The following is a 26990-nucleotide window of genomic DNA, read 5'->3' as shown; positions in this document are numbered from 1 at the left end:
TTAAAATGCTTGACAGCTCTCATTATTGTGACCATATTTTATATACTTTACTCTGTTACTGTGATTGACCTTACTGAAAGAGCTATGCAAATTGTTAGCCAGATTGACTTCAGTGAGATCAGAATTCACCATATTGTCCACATGGGGGATTTTTGTTAGAAAATGTTTTGTAAAGAAACTATTCTGTTACTTAAACTTCAACCTTAACTAGAGTTTTGAATATTACTGTTTAAGAAGCTTACTGATGTAGCTACCCCTCATATAGCCACCATTTGGATGGGTGAATCAGGAAAACTTTTCTGGGCTGCTGGTGGAGGGGCACCAGTGTTTTTATGTCCATCATTTACATTTTTCCTCTGAGCGTGCTTTTAGCCTCTCTGTTGCTGTCCTCCACCCTGGATAGGTGAGAAAAGGAAAATCAAGAAAAGTGAAGTCACCAGACCTTAATTTGTCCAGCAACAGGAGGACTTAAGAGGTGTTCACCTGCCCCTCAGGGCTGTGTGTGCTCGTTTGCAATTCTGTAGCACTGGAGCAGCAGCTCAGTTGTGACCCCCTTCAGTCTGCTGGAACCGGCTGTCGGCTTGATTGGCTGTCAGAAGCAGATAGCTTGCCTATCTTTGAGGGAGTGGGACTCTCCAAGTCAGAGTACCTGGTATGGTCCCTCAGTGGTGGAGCAACCCAATTACCCACAAGTAGTGGCTGATAGAACTGAATGTATTTTATTTAGGCCAGGATGACAGCCATATGGCTAAGGAAGTCACATTGTGCAGGCATATTTACACACACCTATCATTCATAGTTTTTGTTTGCACTTTCCATGCATGAAGATGTATCAAGGGAAGAACTGAAGAACCAAAGAGAGAAGACCATTCTCCGTCTGCCTGAGTGTCTACAATGGTGTTCTGTTAACCTGAATTCCCTTCCTCCTTTGTCTTCTGTTTCCTATGACATCCTTCTACCCTGTCTCCAACTATCGCCAATATTGTAGTGTAATCCCTTCCCTATGGTATTCTGCTGAGTTGTTATTAGTATTTTAGGTTCTGGCTTCATGACAGTTTTGTTTTAACAGGATTTTGTATTTTGTTGGCTAGTTTAAGGTGTCCTGTTAATTTGCCTTGGTATTGTACTGAATAAAAGGTTTGTTGTGTCCTTCATACTTGACTAATACCCAGTGACTGAAGAAGCAGCAGGGGTGGGGGGGAACAGATGGAGAATCTAAGCTTGGATCCTTCTGATCCAGTAGGTCTAGCCTAAACATCAAGTCCTTGCCCAACTGGTCCCTGTGCTGTAGAAGTCCCAGGTGTCACTGAGAGTCATGTGGCTCCAATTCAGTCTCTGACAGCAACAACCATCAGCCCCAGCTCTGTAGGTGCTTCAGGACTGATGGTTTCCAGGAATCCAGGACCCCCACACTCCTCAGCACATAACTCTCCCTCTCAGCAGTTACATGCCACAGATCAGCTGTTTTTGTGGCATCAGGAGGTGCTGTTGTGGAAAAAGGGTAGGAGCCAGTGAGCAGCATGCTCAGGAGAGCACACAGAATTGCATGGGAAGAGGTGAAGTAGGGATGGGACAGAAAGAAACAAGTGCAGCGGGGGAAAGGGCTGACATGGACACAGAACCTGGGGAGAGCAAGTTGGCATAAGGTCCCCCCAGCAGATCAGAAACCCCATGCCTATGGCAGCAGCAACTCATCCACCACACTGGCAGGCAGCATCCTAGCCCTCTATTTTTTTTCCATCCATGGACAGAATAAGTTTGTTAGGTGCAAGAACACACATGCAGATGTGCACTACCAACAGAAATACATGCCACCCATTGTGAGCACTCTGTTCATCTCTCCGTGGGGGGGGGGGGCTGCCCAAGTGGTCAAACTTACTGGGCACACTGGTCCTAGCATGGCTGAAACATGCTAGTGCCAGGTTGACCCTGTCCACTGTCCTCCTGCTCCAAACCCCTCCTTTTTCCAGGACTCCTCTGGTATATGTTAAGGGGTGCCCATGCAGTCTAGTTTCTCCTGGGTCCTGTACACTATTAGGAAAGGCCCACATCCCTCACCTAAGGTTTTATTCGCTCTTTAGTTAACATGGCATATTTAAAACTCTCAAAACTGTGACATTTGAGTATGAGAGAAAAGCCAGTTTTATTGTGTATATGTATTATTTATATATGTATATATAGAGAGAGAAGACGCACAAGTGCAGGGCAAAGCCATAAACAAACTCTCTTAATACTGTTATCATTCAACAAGATCCACAGCTTCTCCTGCCCCCTTTAATAGCAGGAACACAGTGGGAGTCCTGTGGCAGCCCAATCCTCATTAACCATTAGAGGACTTGCAAACCAATAGGCAACTCTAAACTAAACTTGGCTGTGTCATTCCTATGAAGGACCATTCATGTATTTTTAGAAGTAGTTTTAAGGCAAATTTTAAATATGCTGTTTTACAGTTTTATTGATGGAGAGTTCTAATCCTTCTGAGGATCTGTTTGACGGCACACTGGTGGAAGTCTTACTGCCTTTTGAGGAAAGATTCTGTTTTGTCCTATGGTGATCATTCCAGTCCAGAGAATTACTGGATGGCTGTTTTGTCTGAAGTTTCTCCTTTTGACGAGACAAATATTCCTGAGGCAGGAGATGTCTTCTAATTTGGGAGGTTATTTGCTAGGAGTTGAGGCAGGATTTCACTGCATCCATCTATTAGTGTAATGTGGGAGTGAGAATGATGCTGAATACTGTCCCTCTCAGCACGAAGGGTGATCAGTCTCTTGTTGCAGCAGGGATTTTCCTGGAGTGGGAGTCAAGCACTGGCTGGATAGAAAGGAGACTCCACCATTAGGATTCAGTCTCTCCCTGGCATTTGGGAGTCATCATCGCCCTGGACAAGACACTCCTCCCTTAACATTTGGGATTCAGTTTCTCCCTGCATAAAGGGGAGACTCCCTGCCAGTGGGGGTTCAGTCTCCCCCTGCATAAAGGGGAGACTCCTTGCCATTCGGAGTTCAGTCTCCCCTTGTATGAAGCAGAGGCTACTTGCCATCCCAGGCTCAATGTCTCCCTGTACCAAGGCCAGCACTCTTTCCTTTCGGGAGTCAGTTTCCTCCTTCCATGCAGTGGGGCTGTACTCTGTGTCACTAGTCTCTTCTCCCTCCCGTTCGAAGAACAGTCTTTGCCTCCTCCGCAATGTCCGAAGTGGGGAGCGGCCTGCAGGAAGTCCTGTACGGGCTGACGCACTGCAGCTGAGGCTAGTCGCAGTAGCTGCTAAGGCACAGGCCAGGATGGCAAGGAAGAAGCTTGGGCCAAGGGTTGAGGAGAGGCCAAGGGGCTGCAGTTCCTTCTCAGTTTGGAGTCTGCTCCGTATTAACTGGAAAAGGCATGAGCACAGTGCTGCAGCACCAGCAGCAAGTAGGGCAGTCACACCATGCAGGAGGGGAGCCGCCACTCTGCCCCATTGCAGTCCCAGGAAGTCCAGCACCAAGGCCCCGTACCCACTCAGGATGGCCAGGATGCAGCTGACAGCTATAGAAACCATCAGGATGCCGCCTGTGTGACCCAGGAGCGGAGAGTGAGGAGGGGGCTCTTTCGGGTTCATGACCCAGGCTGCTCCTAGTACTAACTGGATCCCATCACTGCTCACTAGGACCCAGCTGGGGTAGGCCCCAGCCGTGCACATCACTCCAAGGGACAGGCATTGGGCCACAGCTGCTGCCAGACTTCCCTGTCGTCGTTTGCTTGTTAAAGGGATTGCCTTATACCGATCTCGAGAGACCGGTTCACAGTGTGCTGCCTCTTCCACTTCCATGGTGCTGGTCCTCAGATCCTGGGAAACTGCATGACTGAAGAGGAGTCAACTCCACTATCTCCAGTGATGTGTTGCTTCCATAGCCTTTGAAATAATGGGACATTACAGCAGCTCCTTGGGGAAGCTCTCTTTGGCCTGGGTACAGTGAAAGGGCTGTGGCAGTGTGGGCTACATTCCCACATGGTCCCAGCTGAGCACAGAAATTGATACAGGCTGGAGTTTTCTGGCAACACAAAGTGGGAAAATAACTACTGTGCTAAAAAAAAAAAAAAGTAGGGAGAGACCTTCCTAAGCTGGACTCCAACGTTATAAACACCTGACAGAAAAAGAAAAATATATTAGAGTTAAAAGTATATCCTCAAGGGACCAGATTTTCCTCCTACTTCCATCAATGTAAATAAAAAATGAATTAGTTTCTGAATCAGGCATAAACAGAAGAAAGCTCTAATTCCTAATACACCCAACACAAATTAGTCAAGTGGTATGTGTTACTCTTGCAAACTGTTAAATTTCCTACAAGCTGATGAGTGTCACCAAGCTGTGGGGCCAGGAGTTTGTTTTGTGTTTATATCTCTGGAAACATAAATAAGCACAATTTTAACCAGCCTGGTTTCTACAAGGAAATATGTCTATTGAAGTAGCATAGCCAATTGCAAACCCATAAGCAAATGACAGCAGAAGTAGTCAACATAATTGACAATTGGAAACTATTTTAATACTACAGTGAAGATAGCGGCCATTGTTAATGATATAATGGTGGCATACAGCATCTTTGCTGCTACAACTGGAGCTCGCACAGTGAGTGCTTCCATACATGAAAAATACTGAACAGTGAAAGCAGATTTTACTTAGAAATTGCTAGGTGTGCAAGGCAGATGTGTGGAGTAAATGTGTGCGTGTGTGTATACGCACGTCTATAAAATATATAAAGTGTAAATACTGCTAAAAGGAAAAGAAAGCTTTGCATTAACTTTGGAACTCCTTTTCTGAATGGTCAGATTTGCTCTTCTATGTAGAAGGAAGCTCCTTTTGTTACCTGAGTTAGCATGTTAATCAGCAGCCCTTTTGCAAATTCACGTTTTAAAATTTCTCTGATTAAACACAATTGTTTGGTGGCTTTTTAAATTTAAAATATACCACATGTGGTATGGTATGTATGGTTTATAGACCACTGATTACTCCTAGTTCATAATTGTAATCCAGGTGAAGTTGTATTTAATCTGATGAAGCAAGACAGAGAAATTTTATATTTTCAGATACAATTCCAGACATTTCACAGATGTTTATATGAGGTCCTTTTAAAATACCGGTTTTATGTTATCAGGACAGATGGTCAGGTATTTTTGAGTGGTAGTATTATTATAATTTAGAGCGGATACCATGATTTGGTTACTTTTTCCAAGGTTATTGTAATACCCTCAGAGTATGTATAGCTTTTTACTCCAACATGACTCAAATTATAAATAAATGCAAAATAATCCATCATATGTTGAAAATGTGCACAATATTAGGAACTCTGACTAACATATAAACATTTTCTTAAACATGTATTAGTCTCTCACTTCCATTTTAATTCTCCTACTGTGAGTACATGTTTTGAGTCAGTTCAGACCAGCCTTTTCTTTTACTTTAACTTGTTCTCACAAACATCACTGGTTTTCAGTTCTTGCTGTTTTACTTAGCTGTACACTGTTAAACGTACAGCATAGTCTCTTAAAAGCTTTTGTCAGGCCTAAATATGACTACTTTTTCAACATCTTACGCTGGTCTTTTGTACAGGAATGCAGTTTACCCTCTATGTAAATGAAAATCCATCTGTGAAAATGCTGACTAAGGCAGTTATTCAAAGGGACACAGTAAATCCTATGTGAATTCAGGTTATATAGTGGTTTCATTTTTGTGTGCCATGTATATCATGACATGATTACAACAAGGCAATGTCTACACTGACAGAAAACTTCAAAATGTCCATGCTAATGGCCAAATGGAGGAATACTAATGAGGTGCTGAAATGAATATTCAGCGCCTTATTAGGATGCCACCAGCCGCAGCACTTCGAAAGTCTACACAGGGATCCTTTTAGAAAGCTGATAGGAATAGGGAATAAGGGGATTTCGATGTTGCCAGGCTACTTTCAAAAAGGACCCTTGTGCAGATGAGCAGTGCTGTGGCTGGCACATGCAAATGAGATGCTGAATATTCATTGCAGCACCTCATTAGTATTTCTCCATTTGGCCATTAGCATGGACATGTTGAAGTTTTCTGTAGGTGTAGACATGGCTCAAATATGTTACTGTTAGCAAATCAAAATCATTACACAATGTAGCTTAAGCAAATTTATCAGGTTTTTTTCTTCGAGTACCGTTCCCCAATTATGAAAAGTTGGTACTGTGCACAAGTGTAGAATTTTATAGTAATTTCTCAAATTGAAAGTAGAATTCTGAGCTGTAGAATATGTGTGACTACACTGCTATTTTTAGTGGACCAATGTGTCTGTGTGATTAAAAATGCACTGTCTGCCAGAACTGACGGGCTGCCTTCTAGTTCAAAAAGGCTTTGTAATATGATCAGGATTCTTATTATCTTGTATAGTTTGATTAAATTTGATCCCATTAAGTTAAAATTTTGTGTAGAGCATGCATTAGAGAACTGCACAACTACTACAAGTAGGAAACATCTATACGTTAAATTTAAGAGCATCCAAAGAACCCTTACTATTTATACTTACAGCTCCTATGGGATGTGTAGGATCCCAGAAATGGCCTAGATGCCAGCGTTGTCTACAGTGACACGTACCAGTACTAGTGTGAGACTAACTGTGGGAACAGTTGCTGCTGCCCCTTTTTTGCATTGACAAAGCACCTGAATTTGTCCCACACATCTCCAAGCCCTCACACTGGATATGCAATCTGTGCTTGATAATTCCTATCACAGAGGTGTGGTGATCCAATGTCTCTGTGTTATATCAGTCACAATATTTGGGCCTTATAGCAGTGTCTATTGCCATTCACCCCAATCGCATTTTTCACTCCGCTAGCTGGTTGAACAGGGCCAGCCAGGGAACCTGCCTGGTGAATACCTTGGATTTCAGTGGCTTGAGGCAACAACTGAAAGGAAGAAATATAAATCTTGGGTGAAAACCTGGCCCTACTGAAGTGAATAGCATCTTTACCACTGACCTCAGCAGAGCCTGGATTTCACCCTCTGGGTCCAAGCGAGAATGCAAGTAGGAGCTGTGGGGCTGGGCTTTCTGAATAAGGAACACAGATGCTTGAAATGCTATAGCAGCACAGCCGTACCACTGTCCTGCTTCAGCGTAGGTACCACCTGGAGGCGAGGAGGAACCCTCTCAGCCACTTAGATAGCCCATCTCCCCCGGAAGCAATCTCTAGGTCCATAGAAGAATTCCAGCGGCCTAGTGCTGCCTGCACAGGGACTTAGGCAGGCTTCACGGGTTGCTCGGGGACGTGGATTTTTTCCACCCACTTAGCTGTTTAGTGTAGACTAGGCCTAAAGTGTGCGGGTCGGGCGGGAAGAAACCTCCCCCCAGGGCAGGAGAGCGTGTAACTACAGCGCTGCCTCTGGCCAATGCAGCTGATGCTAACGAGCCGTTAACAGCCAGCGTTTGTCGAGGGGACTGTTAATTTGAAAATAACAACCGCGCACTTCAGGGTTACTTTTGAACGCACCGTTCCGCGGCTGTCGGTTGGTCGCAGGCTCCGAGCAGCGCATACGCGACACGGAGTTCCGTGGCGTCACTTCCTCTCCTCATAGCGCGAGGGAGCTTCTAATGGGAGCCGGCTGGGGGAGGGGTTTAGTAGCGAAAGCTGCGTGCTGGGAAAACGAGTCCGACCCGGGAGGGAGTCAGCTGCTGCCTGAGGGGAAGCCGTTGAGGGCGAGGTAAGTTTCACCGCTATGGTTAATCACGGGGGGGGCGGAGCGGGGCAACTGAGCGGCGCTGTGGCGTTTGTACATGGATTAACGGGACGGAAGGACTAAGTGATGGCACTTGTGGGGCCTTTAGGGGAAGATACTGGGCACTTCAGCCCCATTGCTCTAGTGGGCACTGGCGAGAGACGAGCGTGGCCAGCGTACCTATGCCGTGGTAGCGTGGTGTGACTGTCTGAGGGGAGTCAGCTGCAGCCCCTTCCTCCGGGTGCTGCTGGAGGGACTCCTTAGATCTGGTCTCCGGGAGTTGCTGTTGCTCGCTCCAGGGCGCTGTGCTTGCCCGGGGCGGGGGTGGGGTGCGGCTCCTTCCCAGGGGCTACTGTAAAATGTCTGAGTTAAAGTAACTTGTGCTGGGAGACCTGCCGAGTGTCTGTAAAAGTGACATTTTCGTTTGTGCGCATGCTGGAAGCGTGGCCACACTTACAATTGACCAGGGACGGAAAGCGACCAGCCTGTGCTGGTAGGGGATCCTTCTGCTGCCTCTGCCTTCCACAGTGGGGCGGTCCTGCTTCCTCTCCCGCTCCCCCACGTTCATAACGAAAAGGCTTTAATTCTACCTTATGTTCCTGTAGAACTTTTAAACTGAAGATCTATGGACATGAGTAGTTCGTCTGATGCAGCTGCTCCCTAGCCCCTATAGGCGATTGCTGGGAAGGGCTGCAAGCAGGGCACTGGCCACGTGCCACCACTCGATTCTGGAGGACATTCCAAGGAGTTACAGGACATTGGGCAACTCCTGCTCTGCCCCCATCCCCAAACTCCTGTCCCTGCTCTGCTCTTAGCCCATTCCACCTCTTTGCCCTAGACATGTCCACTGAGTACCTAGGGGATTAGCAGTGAGGCCTAGCTCTGGCAGCAGGGGTCCCTCTCCCTGCATGCATCAGAGGTGGTGGCAGCAGCAGCATGGGGAAGCAGAGAGGCCCAGTGCCAGCCTGCTCCGTTCCCCCAGCTCCCAGGTAAGTTGCTCTGCTTCCTGTCACTGGTGAGTACGTGGGAGGGGGAATCCCACCTCTTCCTCTGAGCAGCTTCCCCGTAAGTGACACATCTGGCAGCTAGTCGGAACAGTTTGGGTCTGGCTTGCTTTGCTTCCTGATGCCTGAGAGTGACGATAAGCCTGTTTCTTACTGCTGCACTTAATCCCTCATCGTTGCCTGGGCTGTCCAACCCACCTGAACTAGCCAATGGACAGGTGAGCTCTGACATCTTACTTCTCCCCACATGGTATTAGAATCATAGGGCTGGAAGGAACCTCAAGAGGTCATCTAGTCCAGCCCCCTGCTTCAAGCAGGATCAACCACATTTAAGTCATCCCAGCCAGGACCTTATCAACCAGAACTTAAACTCTAGTGATGGAGAATCTACCACCTTCGCAGGCAGCGCATTCCAGTGCTTCACCACCCTCTTGGTGAAGTAGTTTTTCCTAATATCCAACCTACTCCTCTCATTCTGTAACTTCAGACCATTGCTCCTTGTTCTGCTGTCTGTCACCACTGAGAATTTCTCTCCATCCTTTTCAGAGTACCTCTTTAGGAAGTTGAGGGCTGCTATTAAATCACACCTCAGTCTTTTCTGTAAACTAAATAAGCCCAAAACCCTCGGCCTCTCCTCATAGGTCATGTACTCCAGCCCCTTAATCATTTTTGTTGCTGTCCGCTGAACCTGCTCCAGCATATCCACATCCTTTCTATACTGGGGGGCCCAAAACTGGACACAATATTCCAGATGTGACCTCACCATTGTAGAATAGAGGAGAATAACTGCTTCTCTAGATCTGCTCTCAGTGCTCCTCCTAATGCACCCTAATATGCTGTTAGCCTTCTTGGCTGCCAGGGCACACTGTTTACTCATATTCAGCCTTTCATTCACCATAACCTCGAGGTCCCTTTCAGCTGTACTGCTGCTCAGGCGGTTGGTCCCCAGCCTATAAAAATGCTTGGGATTCTTCCATCCCAAGTGCAGGACTCTACACTTCTCCTTGTTGAACCGTATCAGATTTCTTTTGGCCCAATCCTCCAATTCATCCAGGTCACTCTGGATCCAATCTCTACCCTCCAACGTATCTGCTTCTACCCCTAGCTTAGTGTTGTCTGCAAACTTGCTGAGGGTGCAATCCAGGTCATTAATTAAGATGATGAACAACACCAGCCCCAAAACTGAGCCTTGGGGCACTCCTCTTGAAACCAACTGCCATCCAGATATTGAGTCATTCCGGAGGCTCGTGACCTTTTGTCCCCCACACATCACCCTTGCTGGCCTCCTTAGACAAGCCACCCCCTGAACTCTGGGACTGGGCTTGGGGCTGGCTGTGGAAACCAATGCAGGGGTAGCACAGCATGTGCTGACATCTAGGGAGTCATAGGTATAAGGAGAAGAGAACCTGCCCCTCACCCATGGTGCCCTAGTCACTCTAATGAAATAGTGGTGGGCATTTCCAAGACTAGCAGCCCTCCTGATGATTTTAAAAGCGCATCAGGCTGTCCTAAAGGAGGAGGCTAGGAACACAAAGGCAATACTTGATTAGACTAAAGGTCTGTTTAACCCAGTATCTTGTCCTCTGACGGTGGTCAATGCCAGAGGAAATGAACAGAACAGGTTATCATCAAGTGATTCACCCATTTCCAGTTTCTGAAAAACAGAGGCTAGGCTCACCATTCCCACCCATCCTGGCTAATAGCTATTGATGAACTTATCAACCATGAATTTATCAATTTTGTTTTGTTTTGAAACCAAAACATAGAGATCAAAGAGTTGGAAGAGCAGTCAGATGACCTTTTTAATGGGTCCTGAATGAGGGAGTTTGCCTGTCTACGCCCCTGCCCCGCCCCCTCCAGCCTGCCTCCCTTCCCTGCTGCCAACTCCACTTTTATTCCTGCTGGATTCCTTCTAGCTGTCCCTACCTCCAGCCCAGGGATCTTTGGTCCAGGAATATCCATGGTCCTGCCAGACCAGAGAATCCCGGTTTTGGGAAGAGCAAGATGTAGTTACCAGTCAACTGTAGGTTGAATCAGTATATTGGCCAGTTAGCCTGACTCCTCAGTCATGTCAATCTTTGTCGGTCATGATTCAAAGCTCCTCCAAGGGTTGGCTTGCAGCACCAAACCCTGAGTTTCACAAAAGAGGCACCCTAATTTTATACTCGTAAATTCGTATTTGAGCCTATGCAGTGTCATGCTGCAATAATTAACGATGTTAATTATGGAAGACCGTGAAATTAATTCTTTATCTTTTGATGGCTATTGTCAGGCTTTCCAGTCATCATCTCTTATTTGTTGTCTCACTCTTCAGTGTGTCTACCTGTCTCCAGCGTTCATCAATTCTGATAATTTAATTATAGCACTGAGCACAATGGATGCCTCTGGGTTGTCTTCAAGGTTCTTGCTTATTAACAACTCTGGGCGTTTGTGATGTCTTTCCCTTGCACTCAGACCAAACGTAGTCATAATATAGAAGATGGTGGAATGGATAAAGATGTCAGACCAAACAATGCACAGAGAATTTCCTGTTAAACAATTCTGATGGGATTCAGATGGGATTAGATTTTAGAAAGGATTATATAGTCTTCCCCCACTTTACAAGGGTAATTCGTTCCTGAAAAACCCCTCTTAGGGCAAATTCTTGTAAGGCAAAAACGTAATTACCCTTACCATTAATTTCAATGTGCAAATATTTTATGCATTCCTGAGCCCCAAAATTTACACCCATTTATGCTAAAACAACAACAAATCCCATTAAAATGAACACAATTACTTCAATAATTAACATTAGTTATCATAACACAACATAAGGCATTTTCCCTTCATTAATTACTCTAATATGGCTGTTTACCTGCTTTTGGGGGGCTGTCCCAGGTGCAGAGACAGGGCTGCGAGGGGAACAGAAATCGAAGAGTGCCTGGGAGGGGGGCGCAAAGCCGGGTAGCTGCCCACGTTTACAGAAGCTGGACTGGTGCAAATGGGTGGGCAGAGCAGGGCACAGGGAGGCAGCCCGGCCTGAGCACAGCTTAGGTTAAGTGGGGAGGTGGCAGTGCCAGGGGGTTGGCCACGCAGGGAGGTAGGCAGGCACAGGGGACCCATGGCTGGTGAGGGGCAGTGCCTCACTCGTACAGGGCTCTGCAGCGGAGAGGCCCTGGTGGCAGCAGGTGAGCCAGGCACTAAATGGCACGGCACGCCGCAGGCAGCGAGCGGCACCCAAGGCACAGCTGCGTGGGGCGGCGGCAGTGGCCCCCTAGCCGCCTGCGGGGGGCAGCGGCGAGGCCAGGATGGGCTGCGCGCCCAGCATCCGCATCTTGCAGAGCAGCGTGATCTACTGCCGGGACTCAGACGAATCTACCTCCTCACACCGCGCTGCCGCCCCCCTGCACAGCCTCTTCATCAAGACTGACATGGCCAACGCCATCCCCTCGGTGCTCACCTACCACAGCTGCCACCCTCCGCCCAGCCCTGGCCTGCGCCGCCAGGAGCACAGGGAGCCCGCGGCCACTGGCTGGGCCAGTGTGCGCTGCTGCTGCAACGCTGAGGTGGAGACCCACACCAGCCACAGTAGTGTCGAGGTAAAGGCGGGGGTGGACCGAGGTGCCCAGGGTGGCAGCTCTGCAGATGGGGACTGTCCCCTCCTCTCCCAGCTCTGGAGGTGGGCACCTGCTGTGGCTGGCCGGGGGCTCTGGGAAACCACTGCCTGGCACTGCAGAGAGATGCGCCGGGAGGGCAGCAGCTGCAGGCAGCTGTTGCCTGGAGCTGCAGCCTTTCTCCTGCTGCAGGGCAGCTGCGTCCCGCTGAGGTGTGCGAAATCCAAATCAGTCCTTGTAAACACGAAGAAATGCCTCATAAGCGGAAGCAGGGGTATTAAATGAAACTCCATGTAAAGTCGAATTCTCGTAACCCGAAAGGGTGTATCTCGGGGTATGATTGTAGTTACTAAATAACAAAGAATGTTACACAAGTTAGTTTGCAACGTAAAGAGGTGCAGCAAGACCTCATCAAACATTGTCTAATCATGAAGGGTAGCTGGCAGGATCAAACAAACATGCAGGTCTTATAAGCAAATAATTAAAAATAATCTCATTACTGTCATTACACTAATATTCTAATACCAACACTAAAATACTACATTTTGGCTACCTCTGAACAGGCTGAAAAAAGTTCATGAAGAAGGATTTGAGTATCCTGGCACTCACTGTCTGGCATGGTGGTTGGTTGTGTCCGCAGCCAACAAAAGGGCCAGGCAATGGCGCATCCTAAGAATAAAACAATCAAGAGACTGGACATTTTGGCAGGAAACTTTATTCAGTGGCCAGTTAACAATTTCAGGTATCCAACCACCAGAGCTTGGTGGGGAGGTAATGTTTCAGTTTGTAGAAGTGCCTTGGCAAGTTCAATGAGGTCTTCCCACAAAAACTTGTCCAAGAGTTATGTACAGTCCTGAAGGAGGGCAAAACAGTGGCAAAGGGTGCCCTCCAGATGGCCTGGGTTACTAGAGTCAGCTGCCAGAGTTGTTTATCCCAAGAGATGCAATTCACCATTCAGGATCTTCTATTTGAGGGTGTAGGGCTCTTCTCTGAATGAAGAGATGCAAGTCTGCAAGGCCTTAGAGACTCATGGTGCCACACTGTGCTCGCTTGGCTGCCACATTTGGCAGCAGATAGAGCGGTTCCACCTTGGTCTGGGGGAGGTCCTCAGCAGGGTACCTACAGAGAAAAGATATAGACAAGGGGTATAAGCAACATTATTCTGCATCCTCTAACTCACCTGCTCAACCCAGTCCTTCAAGAACCCATAGGGTCAGAGATATTTTGAGGATGCACTGGAGGACCCACCTTCCTGTTCATGCCTCAACTACTTGTGTCCCTTTTGGGCATTGTGGTCTTGAGTAACTTTATACCAGTGGACGCTCAACACTATCTTGGGGGTACAGCCCACACTTCTCAGCCACTGCTCCCTCCCACCCTACTTCAGAGACCCTTCTCACAAGCAACTCCTCACTCCGGAGGCAGAAAACCTACGGCTGAGGTGAAGGGACAGAGCAGAAAATGAGGGGAAAATAGTTCTTCTCTTGTTACATTGTAATCCCAAAAACAAAAGGGAGTCTCAGATCTGTGCTGGATCTGCAATGCTTCAATAAGCACCTCTGAGAATTCAAATTCCACAAGATCTCCCTGGCACTCCATTATTCCCTCCCTAGATCTGGGAGATTGGTATGTGGTCCTTGACTTGAAGAACACATACTTCTACATCTCCATTTTCCACGGACACACATTTCCTCCTTTTTGTGCTGAGCCAGTGATGTTTCCAGTGCCCTGCCCTTTGTAAACACTCTGAGGACTCTTGAGAGGCTGAAGCATATGTCACTGCTTACCTGAGGTACTGAGGTGTTCAAATTTTAACCATACCTTGATGACTGGCTCAAAGGATGATCTCCGGATCAGATGCAGAAGAACCTCTATCTGATACGCTTCACCTTTTGCAATTGTGGTGCATCCTTTAAAGATCAATCAACTCTTATCTGTTGCACAAGTATAAGAGTTTGTTGGATTCCTTGACTCCACTCAGGCCAAAGCCTTTGCCCCCAAGACCCTCTTCAAACCATGACAGGCCTGATATCATTTATGAGAGACTACCTTCTCACCACTACTCATGTACCTGAGGTTGTTTGGTACTTATATGGTCTAGCATGTTTGGCTCCATCTCAGGCCGATGCACACGTGGCTGGTGTCAGTCTATATCCCCAACAGATACAACATTGTATCATCAACATACCAGCCCATGCACTTGTCACTTGCATAATGGTTGTATTCTGTGTTGGTGTTTGAGGTAGTCCCCTTTGTAGCCCCTTGCTTATGGATAACTCTGGTCTCTGAAGGGGCCCATCTGTGTGACCTTAACTCACAAGATCTTTGATTGAACCACAGTTACCCCTTCCACGTAAATGTTCAGAGTGCTTCATTAAGACCACTAGGTTTTCCTGCCTCATCTGAGGGCCAGGGTGTTTCAGGTACAGGTGGAAACTCTGTCATCTTGCAACATCCCTTGCATGCCAGGACAAGGGATGCTGATAGATAGGAGAGAACCTGGACCAGAGAGCTCCACTGTTATGGGGCGCAGGAAAGCCCTGCTGGTAGCAGGGAGCCCTGCTTGCACCTGCTCTCGGGAGTTTGAGGGGCAGCTCCAGGGTAGGGAGCCAGGTCAGAGAGCCCCACAGCCAGGAACCCTGAGGCAGGGATGCAGGCTGTGACATGGAGCCCTGCCAGCTGCCCTGCAGCTGTAGGCTCCAGCTCAGCTGGGAAAGCCCAATTGTCCTGCAGCAGGGAGGCTGACTGGTAGACTTGCACTGTGAGGAGCTGGCTGGGGCAGGGTGCCCTGCCACCATCCCTGCAGCAGCAGAGACCCCAGCTGGACTGGAGAAGCTCAGCAGCCCTGCAGCAGGGAGCCCTGCTGGCCGCCATGGAGACCCTGGCTGGGGCTGGAGGGAGCCCTGGAACCTCACAGGGGAGCCCTGTAGTTGTGGAACACCCCTTCCAGGTGCTTGGCCACCTTTGTCCAGCAAATCTCTTTATTTGGAACCACTCAGACGCCAAAGCTGCCAGATGAGGGAGGTACAGTTTGTAGCTTTGGATGTGCCATAACAGAAAACTGCAGGGTTTCTTGCAGAGCATATTTTAACACAAAGGTGTCTCACGTTATTTGCTTTATAAATCTGCAGAGATTAAGTATGACTCTTACTGAACTGCATGTAATTTTTTTTCTGAACACAGTAATGGGCCTAACTTTGCAGCCTAGTAAGCATTTAGCTTATTGTTTGCTATCTTCCTGGAACTTTTTTCCCTGTCCCCTTTTCTTGGATCTTTTGGGCTGTCCTCTGATCTCTCTCCCTGTACCTAACCTCTTTACTCCAACACCCTACAGATGATGTCTAGACTACTGCTTGTGCAAAGAACAAGTTCTTCAACATAGCTGTCAGGAGCAGAATGAAATAAATATAGATACCACCTTTTGCATCGTTATTGTCTACAGAGGAAAAGTTCTGTGCAAGAGCATATCAGGCATGATCCTCAACTGTTGAGTCATGGGAAAGCAAGCAGTACAGGAAAACTTTAGTTTTTTTTGAAACCTATTAACTAATAAGCAACTGACATCACCTACTAAATCTCTGTTGCCTGGGAAACATTCCAGAGTGTTTCTGTGGTAATGGGAATTTGCTCCCTTTGGCTAGGAGCTGTATGGTTCTTGAGTTATGAAACAGTTCCATCCTGAACTGAACCCAGACTACACTTTTTATTACTTTAGGTTCTAGTTGTGAACAAACTAGGAAGAAATTTATTTTTGGGTCGTAAATGGTGTTTGGTTTCCATATGTAGTCCTCTGCTTAGTTTGAGATGGCTTACAATAGTGCTAACAGTTTTCCTCTAAATTAATTAATTCTTTCTTTTATTTAATTATGGTGAGGACACACAGTATTTTGCAATTTCAAAATAATCTCCTGAAGATAACACCATATGTCAGAGAACAGGCCACAATCCTTTTTTAAATAAAAGGATATCTATTTCCCTTGACTTTTTTTTGATGTATGAAATATAGGTGTGTGGTTCAATTAATTTATCTATTTTACATTCAGGACTTTTTGCTAGATCTGTTAATTCATAATAACTGTCCTGTTAAACAATTATAATATGACTAGAAGTAAATAGACTCGGTAGTAGTGTAAATTTAGTATGTATTTAGAATGTAATCAATTCACTAACATTACAGAAGAAAACTATGATGTAGAAGAATAAAATCTGGTTTTATATGAAGTGTTGTAATTCTGAAGAGCCCTAAATATTTTAAAATAATCTATATAAAGATATTGCAGTCATTGAGAAATGAGCAGCTATTACAAATATGCTTGGTAATAACTCACAGCCATGGACATACACACTTTTAGTAAAGTGTAAGATTTACCCCACATTGCTCAGGTTTTTTAAGGCAGGGGGAGTGCATGGGGGGTGGTACTGGAGTCGGGTGGGGGAGGGCTGCCTGTGCTGGCAGCTCCTCTTGGGATAGAGGTGCCACCCAGCTTCCTGCCCAGCTCTCTGGCTGCTTTTCCCAGGGTGGGGCTTGGCTGGGAGCTGGGCTCCCCCTCTTCCCCAGCTTGTCATTGCAGATGAGGGGCCACTTACCAGGGCTGGTAGCTAGCAATATGGAGAGCTGGCCACTTGTTTCCTGTTGTAGCTCTGCAGTATGATGGTCTCCTGCACTTGCTGCCCCCCACTGGTCATGGTGGAGCATAACTGGTCTTCCTATCAGATGCTCTTTAACCATATTGTGGAAAACAGGCAGATCCCATTTTCTTGGCACAACCAAACACTGACCTTGCTGTAAGTTGGGATAAAAGGAGGATGCATACCAAATTTGGTGCTTCTAGCTCTTACCATTTAGAAGTTCTTGAACGAATGGACTCTCAGACCAATGGATGGCCTTTATGAACACACAGGTGCAAAACTGTGTACACACACCCAGACACAGGACCATTCCCTATATTTTGCATTAGTGGTCATTTTCATAGCATTGACCCACCTCCCTTCTATTCACAATTGTTCAGCTTCCCTTTGCTTGCTAGCGTTGCTTACTATAGAAAAAATGTGCATATCAGAAGACAATGGATAGTCTGGTACATTGCCACAAACATAGTGCTTCTGTTAAAGCAAAAAAGCAGTAAAGTAGCACTTTGAAAAACTAACAAAATAAATTATTAGGTGACGTTGCGTGGGACAGATCCACTTCTTCAGACCGTAGCCATACCAGAACAGACTCAATATTTAAGGCATAGTGTACCAAAAATAGTAATCAAAATTTACAAATCAGAAAAAAATTATCAAGGTGAGCAGATCAGAGCAGGGGGAGGGGAGTCAAGAATTAGATGAAGCCATGTATGCAGAAGAGCCCCTATAGTGTCCCAGAAAATTTGCATCCTGGTTCAAACCACATGTTAATGTGGTGAACTTGAATACGAGAGTTCAGCAGTTTCTCTTTCCAAAGCAGAGTGAAAATTCTTCTTCAATAAGATGCAAACTCTTAAGTCATTAACAGAATGGCCCACTCCATTAAATGGACTAACTGGTTTGTGGATCAGGAGTGTTTTGATGTTTGTTTTGTGCCCATTAACTCTTTCTCTGAGAGAGTTTGAAGTCTGTCCAATGTACAAAACATCTAGGCATTGTTGGCACATGATGGCATATATAATGTTAGTCAAGGAACATGAGAATGTGCCTGTAATTCTGTGACTAGCCTGGTTAGGGCCAGTGATGGTATTGCCAGAATAGATATATGGACAAAGGGGTCTGTCCCCCGAAAGCTCACCTAATAAATTATTTTGTTAGTCTTTAAAATGCTACTTCACTGTTTTGTTTTTTTTTGTTTTAATAGTATACAGACTAGCATGGCTTTCTCTCTCTAACTAATCATGGCGCTTCTATGAGCAGCTGCATGGGATTTGTGGGAGAGGGGAACCTACCCAACCACTGTCCCCAAAGAGTTCACGGATATCTTACAAGAGATTCCTCAGGCAGCCTCTGGTAACAGAGGGGAGGAAATGGTGAGGGAAGAGAAAGAGGACAATGACAGAGTCAGCAGGTGACCAGAGAAACTGATCTCACTGACATCAGGAACTTTGGATCTCATCTGGTCCTCCCAGGATGTTTCACAGCTGGACCCTGATGGCAGGGAGGACACCTTTGGTCATGTTACCAGCAGGTTAAGGCAGTTGAGTGTGATCTGTGGGGGGTGCTGTACCTACACAGCCCTAGTTACCCTAGAACAAAATAGGAGTAAAGGGATTTCAAAGTGTGCAGGGTCCTTTTGAAAAGGACCCTGTGTAGACGAGCTGCCCACAATTGAAAGCAGCACTTTAAGTGCTGCAGCTGCCGTTATGCTAATGAGGTGCTGCATATTCATTGCATCACTTCATTAGCATATCCCAGTGTCTCATTAGCATCCCCCTTTCAAAAGGTGGGGGCTAGTGTAGACATAGCCAGAATCACAGGTACAGACCAAAGATATGTTTACACTAAGAGATTAGGTCAAATTTAATGTTGATTTAGCCTCTGAATTGAGAGCATAAGGCATTGGGAGCACCAACCAGCACTCCAGTTCCTACTCTAAGAAGGATCCTAAGCAGAGGACAAGGAGGGAAGGTAATGGAATACCCATGGATATCACACGTTTCAAAGAACTCACAATATCTTTTTTTAAAGTTGTGGTCCCAATGAGTATTGTGAGTGTACTCACAGGAAGCGGGGTGGGTGGGAGGGAGAGCTGTATTTCACCTCAGATACTACAGGACTGGTAGGCCCAAGGATTCAAATGCAGAAGAAGCCTGTGCTATGGCATAATATCTAGTAAAGGTGTGTACAGCAGGCCACGTAGCTTTGAGCAGTGCACCATGGAGAGAAGTGGCAGAGATTGCACTTCAGGTGAACGGACCTTCATGTGGGGGAAGAGTTTCCACTTGTTCACAACAAAGCAGAATGCAGCTTGACATCAATTTTAGGAGTTTTTGCAGTAAGATTGTATTCTCCTTTCAGCTGGTCAGAAACCAGAAACAAATGTTGCAGACTTCCTTTTCAGATAGAAAGCCATAGTTCTGTGGATGTCTAGAGGTCCTGGTTAGGTGCTGGTTTTGATACCAGAGGAAAGGCTCTCAGACCCCTTGCTAAGGTCCCATCAAAATTATTTTTTGGCAATAAGAGAGTGTGATTTCAGGACATTCCTTCTGGTGCAGTATATGCTTGGTTTTTGTTCTGAAAGGTGCACTAGCTTTGTGATGGCAAACGGCTAAGCAGAAGAATGTTGCCTTTATGATGGTAGTTTGCAGTGCTTCTTCCAAAATAGTGGGGTCCGTGTCCAAAGGAGAAGAGGATTGCCTTTGTAGTCTGAGGATGTGTAACAATTCATCAGTTTTCTCACTGAACAGATTATTGAATTCAAAGCGGAAGTCATCCACAATAGCTTGCATATCCTTGGAAAATCCAGGTGAATGAAGCCACATAGCACAAAGTAACTGAAGTTGCCCTAGAGTGGGAAGCCACATCAGCTTTATTTAACACTAACTGGAGGAACAACTGGTTATAACCTATACAGCATGAAAAATGGTCTGGAATTGAGGTCTGAGTTCCTGTGGAAGCTTGTTACAAGGTCAGACAATGAATTATAGCAAATAAAATAATATTTACACATCAGTGTCTAATAACTGACTATATGAACTTGTAGGCTGCTGAAAGGGAAATTTTCTTCCAAGGAGCTCCAATTTTTTAGTGTCATTGGAGAAATCTCTAGGCTACAGCAGTCTTGTTGAATTCAATGACTGATTGGATCTCTAGGGAATTTGGGGCATGATAGGAAAATAAATACCCTGTTCTTTTCTCTGTCCTTTTCAGAATAAAGGCCTGGAACACTGGAGTGCGCCAAATTGTTAGTTGACTCGCAGTATCTACTTGCTATGCTCTAAAAGTTGTCTAAAAACCTGGAGATAAGGTTCTGAACTTCCTCAAGGGGATTCTGCAGTGTTCCCATGATGATTTTCTGGAGACTTTGAATTTTTGTGGTCATCCATTGGCAATGGTGAGGCCAATGCAATATCCTCATTAGGAGATGAGGAAGAGAGTTGCAAGTGGAGTGAGTGGGCATAGTTGCTTTGGCTATTCCTCCTCACAGGACTCCTGAGGGGTCTGAGAATCTTTTTTGGAAGGTGATATTTCAATAATCTCTCACTTAAATCTTTTGAAATCAGGGGTCTGTAGCATGGGTTGCAAGTGCCAGTGTGGCTCTTATGTTAACTGAGGTGGCATCTTTATTCCCAGGCTAGATTGGTGAGGGTTGTTCCTAAACCTCGTTTTATTTTGAGAGAGTGAGAGGGTGTGCAGGAGACTACCCCCAATAGGGGTTCCAATCTTGCATCTCACAGTGGTTTGAAGACCCACTGCATTGGCCTCAAGCCTGCTGGAGAAGCATGAGTATTTTGGATTCTAGAAGCACTGGTACCACATTTCATATGATGGCTCCTAGGTATGAATGGTGAATAACATGGTGATTATGTAGGTCCCTTGAGAATTATCAGTTCTGTGAATATTGTCAACTCTGAATCAATATGAAATTTTATGCCCCTGAGGATTGTGGAACCAGGTTTAGCAGATAGTGAGAGGTACACTCATCCCTTGTTAAATGAGTGAGACATTTACCTACCTTACTTCACTCTGAGTGAACCCCCACTGCTAATAAGAGGCTAATCCCCTCCCTGTGGCTCCAACCTGGCCTAGTCTGACCCACCCCATGGATCCAACCCGCAGCAGCTTGACCCCTGCTGCTGGTTCTGCAGCCCCAACCAGCAGCAACCTTAACCCCTGTGCCATCCAGCAGACTGGTCCCGCAGCAGCCTTAACCTCCCCTATCTTCTGCTGACCCTGCACCTCCACTGGCCCAATGGCAGCCTGATTCCCCTACCTCTGCCACCCCTGCCCTAGCTGCTGGCCCCGCAGACCAGCCCCACGGCAGCCTGACCCATGTGCTGGCCCCAGCCTGTGACAGCCTTAACCCACCAGCCCCACAGACTGGCCCTGCAGCAGCCTGACCCCCGCCTTTGCTCCCCACCAGCCTGGTAGACCTAACTTCCCACCCCCTGACACCCTCCCACCCCCTGCAGGACCACACACCCAACCTTCAGCAGCCTGAATCCCCCAACCACCTCACAGACCCAACTGGCCACCAGGTTTTAACCCTCCCACACATGGCCTTAAACTGCCCCCAGCCTTTAACTTTTCCAGCCCCCCAAACCCAAGGTTCACTTACCTGTCAAAAGCAGCACCACCTGCTGCCATTCCTTTGCCGAGCTCTAGGAACCACAGACTTTTACGTGCATTTTAATGAGAATTTAGTGTCCCTCTTATGAGTTTTTGCCTACAAACGCAAAGTTGGGAACCAGTTGCGCTCATAGAGCGAGGGATGAGTGGTCTTCATTTTCTAGGCAGAAGCATTAGTGCAGACTTGAGCTTCAGTAACACCTGCTGTGAGTGGGGTCCACGAGTCGTCATCCTTGTGGTGTGGTACAGCTGCTACATTCAGTGTTTGAGCCTCTTTCTCCCTTGGTAGTGCTACAGTTGATACCCTTCTCTTCTCTTCCGCACAGGCAGTGGTTTTCGAATACACTTGCACTTTCAGTGCTCCTAGTAGTAGTCTTTGCTCCTTATGAGTGTCAGGTATGTCTGAACTGGGGACTGGATTCTTACCAGATTGACAAAGTGGGATTTCTGCTTCTCAAAGAAGGTTTCTTTATCAGGCAGAGATGAGGAGGATGGAGTTCTTAGGCCTGAGATCTGATGCTCTAGGGCAGGGATCAGCAACCAAAATAGCAAGAAGAGCGATTTTTTACAATTCAGTTAAAAACAAAAACTCAATAGTTCAAGAGCTGCAATGCATTTGAATATGAGACGATCCTCTATAAATAGCAGATCATGTGTTTTGTAACCCCTATTTTCAGAACAGCTCACACACAATGATTTGTAATCTGATACAAGTTTACTGCAGGACATTTCACAAACTTTTTACGTATTCTCTCTCAATCTCTCCCAAACCTCTTCTCTCTCTCGAGGATGCTAGAAGTTATCCAACATTCTGAGATCATATATTGTTTTCTATTTAGATATTAATTGTTCATTTTTGGGCTTTTAGACATTCAACCATTTATCAAAAATCAGGAGGGTTTGTAATTGTAGTGTTGGGAGCCACAGAGTTCTTAAAGAGATGCAGGTTGCAGACCTCTGCGCTAGAGCTAAAGAGTGCCAGGTCTGGAGGGGCGCTACACTTAGTAGCTTCTATGGAGAGGAGATTAAAAGGCTGAGGATCAGATTGGGACCTTCATCGAATGCTCAGCCTGATTTCATTGGACTGGGATTTGCATGTTTGTTGTGTTTTGAAATGCAAAAGAATGTCTCACCTATGGAGTGTACATGATACTCCTGACAAACTGGTGCCATGGGGATAGCCAGTTGGGAAGGCCCAGGGGCAAGCTGCGCAGGACTTGACCCCCAGTGATTTTGGGCATATTAGCTCGAGAGAATTCCCTAATCCCAAAATTGCCATCTAACTATAAGTTAAAACTAATTACCCAGCTTAAACGTGTTTACTATTGAAAAAAATTAGGAAGTCAGGAACACTAGGACAGCTGCAAGCACTGATGAATAACAGCTAAAGTACCAGTTTAGGAGCTAGGATCTTGATTGGTAACTTCTGTGTTACTGGAGGCTGGTCATTAAAATTGTAATTTATTTTTAAACCAATTCATTATATATTAACTAAATTGTATAAACTTTTTTAAACAGGCAATGCATCACTTTGAGGAGGAATTAACTTGTTCCATTTGCTATAGTATATTTGAAGACCCACGTGTACTACCATGCTCTCACACGTTTTGTAGAAATTGTCTGGAAAGTGTTCTTCAGCTGTCAAGCAACTTTTCCATATGGAGACCATTGAGACTTCCACTGAAGTGTCCCAACTGCAGAAGTATTGTTGAAATTCCTCCATCTGGTACTGAGTCATTACCTATCAATTTTGCATTAAAAGCAATCATTGAAAAATATCAGCAAGACAACCACCCGGATGTTGCAACATGTAGTGAACATTATAGGCAGCCATTAAATGTTTATTGTCTTTTGGATAGAAAATTAGTGTGTGGCCACTGTCTTACAATAGGTAAACATCATGGTCATCCAATAGATGACCTTCAGAGTGCCTACATGAAAGAAAAGGAGACTCCTGGAAAAATCCTTGAGCAATTAACTGATGAATATTGGACTAAGGTATGTTTGCTCATTGAAAAGTTGGAAGAACAGAAATCTATTTGTGAAAACATTGTTGAAGATGATAAGAAAGCTGTATTGCAGTATTTTAAGAAACTTAACGATGCACTGGAACATAAAAAGAAAGCTTTGCTCTCTGCTTTGGATGAAGTTAATGCTCACATTTCTGAAGAATATGCACCACTCATTGAAAACATGAAAAGAATAAGAGAAGAACAGCTTGATTTAATGTCATTGAATACATCTGTTCAAGAAGAAGAGTCTCCACTTCTTTTCCTTGAGAAGGTTGATGATGTGCGCCAACGTGTGAAAGCTTTGAAACAAAAGCAACTACCAGATATTAAACCTGTTGAAGTTTATCCGCGAATAGGACAGCTGTTGAAGGATGTGTGGTCCAAAACAGAAATTGGTCAGGTTAACAAAATCCTCACTCCAAAAATAAAGCTGATTTCAAAAGGAAAGGTATGCATCAAAGGCAGTGAGAAGGAAAGACGACAGTCTAAGGAATTGCTCCAATCTATAAATCCTCTAACAGTGATGCTAATTTCTATGATAATTGTGATTTCATTTAGCAAACCTGTATTGTCAGTTTTAAATGACGTAACTTTGATCTATATTCCAGACTTCTTTCAGGCAGTAATGGAAATCCTATACCATACATCTAATTTACTGACAGAATTCATGGGACGAATTGTTTCTTTTTCTTTGAGTATCTGAAAAACAGAGCTAATAACAGGAATCCTCATTATGTTTTGAACGATTGTACATCTTTTTTTAGTTTCTATTTGATTAATAGCAGACCTTTTACATTTAAACTGATTATCCAGATTAATACCACTACCCTGCCCATTTCTGAATCTCTGCCTTGAAAAACAAAAACAAAAAACTGGCAGTCATTCAATTCAATGAGGACAGGATGGTAATTCCTCTTGTAGTATGTACTCAGTCTTCATAGAACGTAAGCAGGGGTCACAAATATGTTGCTCCTTCATCAGTTGTTCATACTGATTTGTAATGGAGAGCCTGAAGATACTGAGCATAAATCTCTAGCCCAAACAATAAGTCAGAATTGATGCATATTACAAGGTTTGCTAGCACTTCGAAGTTTGCAACTTCAAAGTTCACGCAATTAGAATTAAGCTAATGGGGCGCTGCTTACGCAGCACAGCACCTCATTGCTGTTCTTTGATTGTGCTCGTTTACATGCCCCCTTTGAAGGGGGGGGGCTAGTGTAGACAAGCCTATAGAGTTTTAGGCATTAAAAATGAGATGGATAAATGGAAGTGTTGAGTAGTCATTGGCTCCAGTGTACAAGAAGTGTATGTTATAAGCATATACAGTATTTTAGTAAGTCCACTATACTATTTAGAGTGAAACCCTTTCTTTGGTCATTAAATCATTTATGAAATGACTAGGGTTCATCCTGTTGACTCCAGGCTATTAGTCGGATCATATTGCTTCAAGTTTCCTTATGTACGGCATGTATGAGGTGAGCTTGTATGTTTCAAGTAGATGTAGATGTTACTCTAAAATTTTTGAGATGATAATCATTGGTAAAATGTAAAGGTATAGTCCTGGAAAGAGGTGAATGTGTTCTGCCTTATTAAATTCCCTAAATGTGCAAGCAAGAAATCCTAAATTAACACACAGGATGAAATCTTGCAACGGCTGTAGTAAATGGTAAAATACTCACCGATTTCAGTGTGGGCAGGAGTTCACTTAATAAAAAGCCATATGTGTTAATACATTAATTTTTTTCTTAAGTATTATTGCACAATTTTAATTTGAAATGTTCACTTTATTCAGAAAAAAATGTTGACTCTCTTCTATTATCAAATTAGGTGCAATAGGTTCCATTAGTTAAAATATAAAAGGGACTGAATAGTCTTCATGTTAATTTTTAATAGGTTGATTAATCTACACTTAATAAATACTGTCACTGGCATGAGTCCTTGGATTGATGCTATGGGAATAACTCAGCACACCTGAGCTCCAAATGGTAGGTTAATTTTGATGCCTGTTTTAGAAAGATTTTTAAAAATACTATTTGTACCATATCAACAAATGTGTTTAAATTTAAAGTTAATTTATTAATGTAGAACAGCACCACTCCGAGGCTGTTATATATATTTTAAATGATGTTAAATACCGTGCTTCTTGAAACAAAGATTAGTATTCATGCATCACTTGACATTTTAAAAGCCTTAATTTAAAAAAAAACACAAAACACACACACACATGAACCCCTCAAGATGTGATCCTCCAAAATGCCAATAATCTTCAATTACCATTGACTTTGGTTGGAATTAAAGACAGTCTGCATGTCAGATTATCAAACCCCAAATTAAATCATTAGTAGCGTAACGCAGGTATTGAGTATCCTCAACACCAATCAGGACTGGGCCTTTGTTGCTGTAAAATGTCATCTGAAGTGACAATTCTTCTAGCCAGGCTGTGCATGCCAACTAACAATTTGTGCACTCAAAACACAGGTCCAAAAAGCAGGGGTTTTTTTTTTGTTTTTGTTTTTTTTTAAAAATCTAGCTTAATATTTAGAAGTCTTCGTGGTTGTTTCTAAGGAAATTCTAATAGAACATCTTTGTTCACAGTGTAAACTCTACTACAGAGGTATTTCCAGCTCTAAAATAGGCTAGAACAGGAAAATGGAAAATTATTTTTTCCATTGTTCAGCCAGTGTGTCATGGAAATAAGAAATTAGCATAAATAGGAAGCTGATCAGTTATACACAAGTGTGGGTCTACAATGTTATATTTGAGGTAAAACTAGCAGTGGATAGAGACTTTTGTATGGGAAGAGGGATGTTTGAACCACTGCATATTAAGTACAGTTTTGTATTAAACTATACAAACTTATCTAATCTCAGTATATAGAGTATCTTCTTAATTTCCATTAATACCAGACTTTTTAAAGCCATCTAATTAAGCAATTAGATAGAATTTTCTAAAGCACCTAACTTCAGGGACCCTAAGTGGTGGTGGGCTCTCGTCTCAAAATGTCTTGTATATTAGTTTTCTGACATTTTAAATATTTTACAAATGTTTATAGTACAGTTTTACCTTTCCAGATGATATATTATTTAGAAAATGGACCATTGGCATTAAAAATGCAGAGTCTATTTATACATGTACTGGTTATTTTAATAAAATTATCTAAAAACATTACAGTGGAGTAGTAGGTACTGCTTTCTTATCCTATACAGTAAACCCTCAAGCTACATGCATTGAACATGCACATCTCTCACATTAGCACGATTGGAAGGGGACCCTGGAAGCGCCAGCCAGAGGCAGCCACTGCGGCACAGACGAGAGGAGAGGAGATCCCTGTCAAAAGGGAACAGAACTCTTCATCTGAGTGCTGTTGATGGGGTTGGGGCTGTTGGGGAGCTCCTTAACAGGG

General features: G+C 44.7%; 2 protein-coding genes across 4 annotated transcripts; one reads left to right on the top strand and one right to left on the bottom strand.

Annotated features, from left to right (window-relative positions):
• Positions 1-2136: 2136 nt before the first annotated feature.
• LOC142018432 (uncharacterized) lies at positions 2137-7525 on the bottom strand. 2 transcript variants are annotated; one of them, XM_075004241.1, is made up of 2 exons: positions 7492-7525; positions 2137-4118 (listed from the first exon to the last, which is right to left on the bottom strand). In XM_075004241.1, the coding sequence occupies exon 2, from the start codon at positions 3800-3802 to the stop codon at positions 2843-2845; it is 960 nt and encodes a 319-aa protein (XP_074860342.1). In that variant the 5' UTR covers positions 3803-4118; positions 7492-7525; the 3' UTR covers positions 2137-2842. The 2 variants fall into 2 exon arrangements, with proteins under 2 accessions (XP_074860342.1, XP_074860343.1); XM_075004242.1 differs by lacking the exon at positions 7492-7525 and adding an exon at positions 6982-7096.
• A 76-nt stretch (positions 7526-7601) lies between these two features.
• On the top strand, positions 7602-26721 carry TRIM59 (tripartite motif containing 59). Of its 2 annotated transcripts, XM_075004032.1 has the most exons (4): positions 7656-7702; positions 20157-20340; positions 21902-21971; positions 23094-26721. In XM_075004032.1, exon 4 carries the CDS (start codon positions 23097-23099, stop codon positions 24288-24290), a length of 1194 nt encoding a protein of 397 aa, XP_074860133.1. In that variant the 5' UTR covers positions 7656-7702; positions 20157-20340; positions 21902-21971; positions 23094-23096; the 3' UTR covers positions 24291-26721. The 2 variants fall into 2 exon arrangements, with proteins under 2 accessions (XP_074860132.1, XP_074860133.1); XM_075004031.1 differs by lacking the exons at positions 20157-20340; positions 21902-21971 and having other exon boundaries at positions 7602-7702.
• The last annotated feature ends 269 nt before the right edge of the window (positions 26722-26990 follow it).

Source organism: Carettochelys insculpta, chromosome 10, assembly GCF_033958435.1.
Source record: "Carettochelys insculpta isolate YL-2023 chromosome 10, ASM3395843v1, whole genome shotgun sequence".
Lineage (NCBI taxonomy): Eukaryota > Metazoa > Chordata > Testudines > Carettochelyidae > Carettochelys > Carettochelys insculpta.
Note: the sequence above shows the minus strand (reverse complement) of the source record. Positions and strands in the feature narration are given on the sequence as shown.

Excerpts from the sequence above, each read along its gene's own strand:
- TRIM59 (XM_075004031.1), top strand. The coding sequence starts at position 23,097 with ATGCATCACTTTGAGGAGGAATTAACTTGTTCCATTTGCTATAGTATA.
- LOC142018432 (XM_075004241.1), bottom strand. The coding sequence starts at position 3,802 with ATGGAAGTGGAAGAGGCAGCACACTGTGAACCGGTCTCTCGAGATCGG.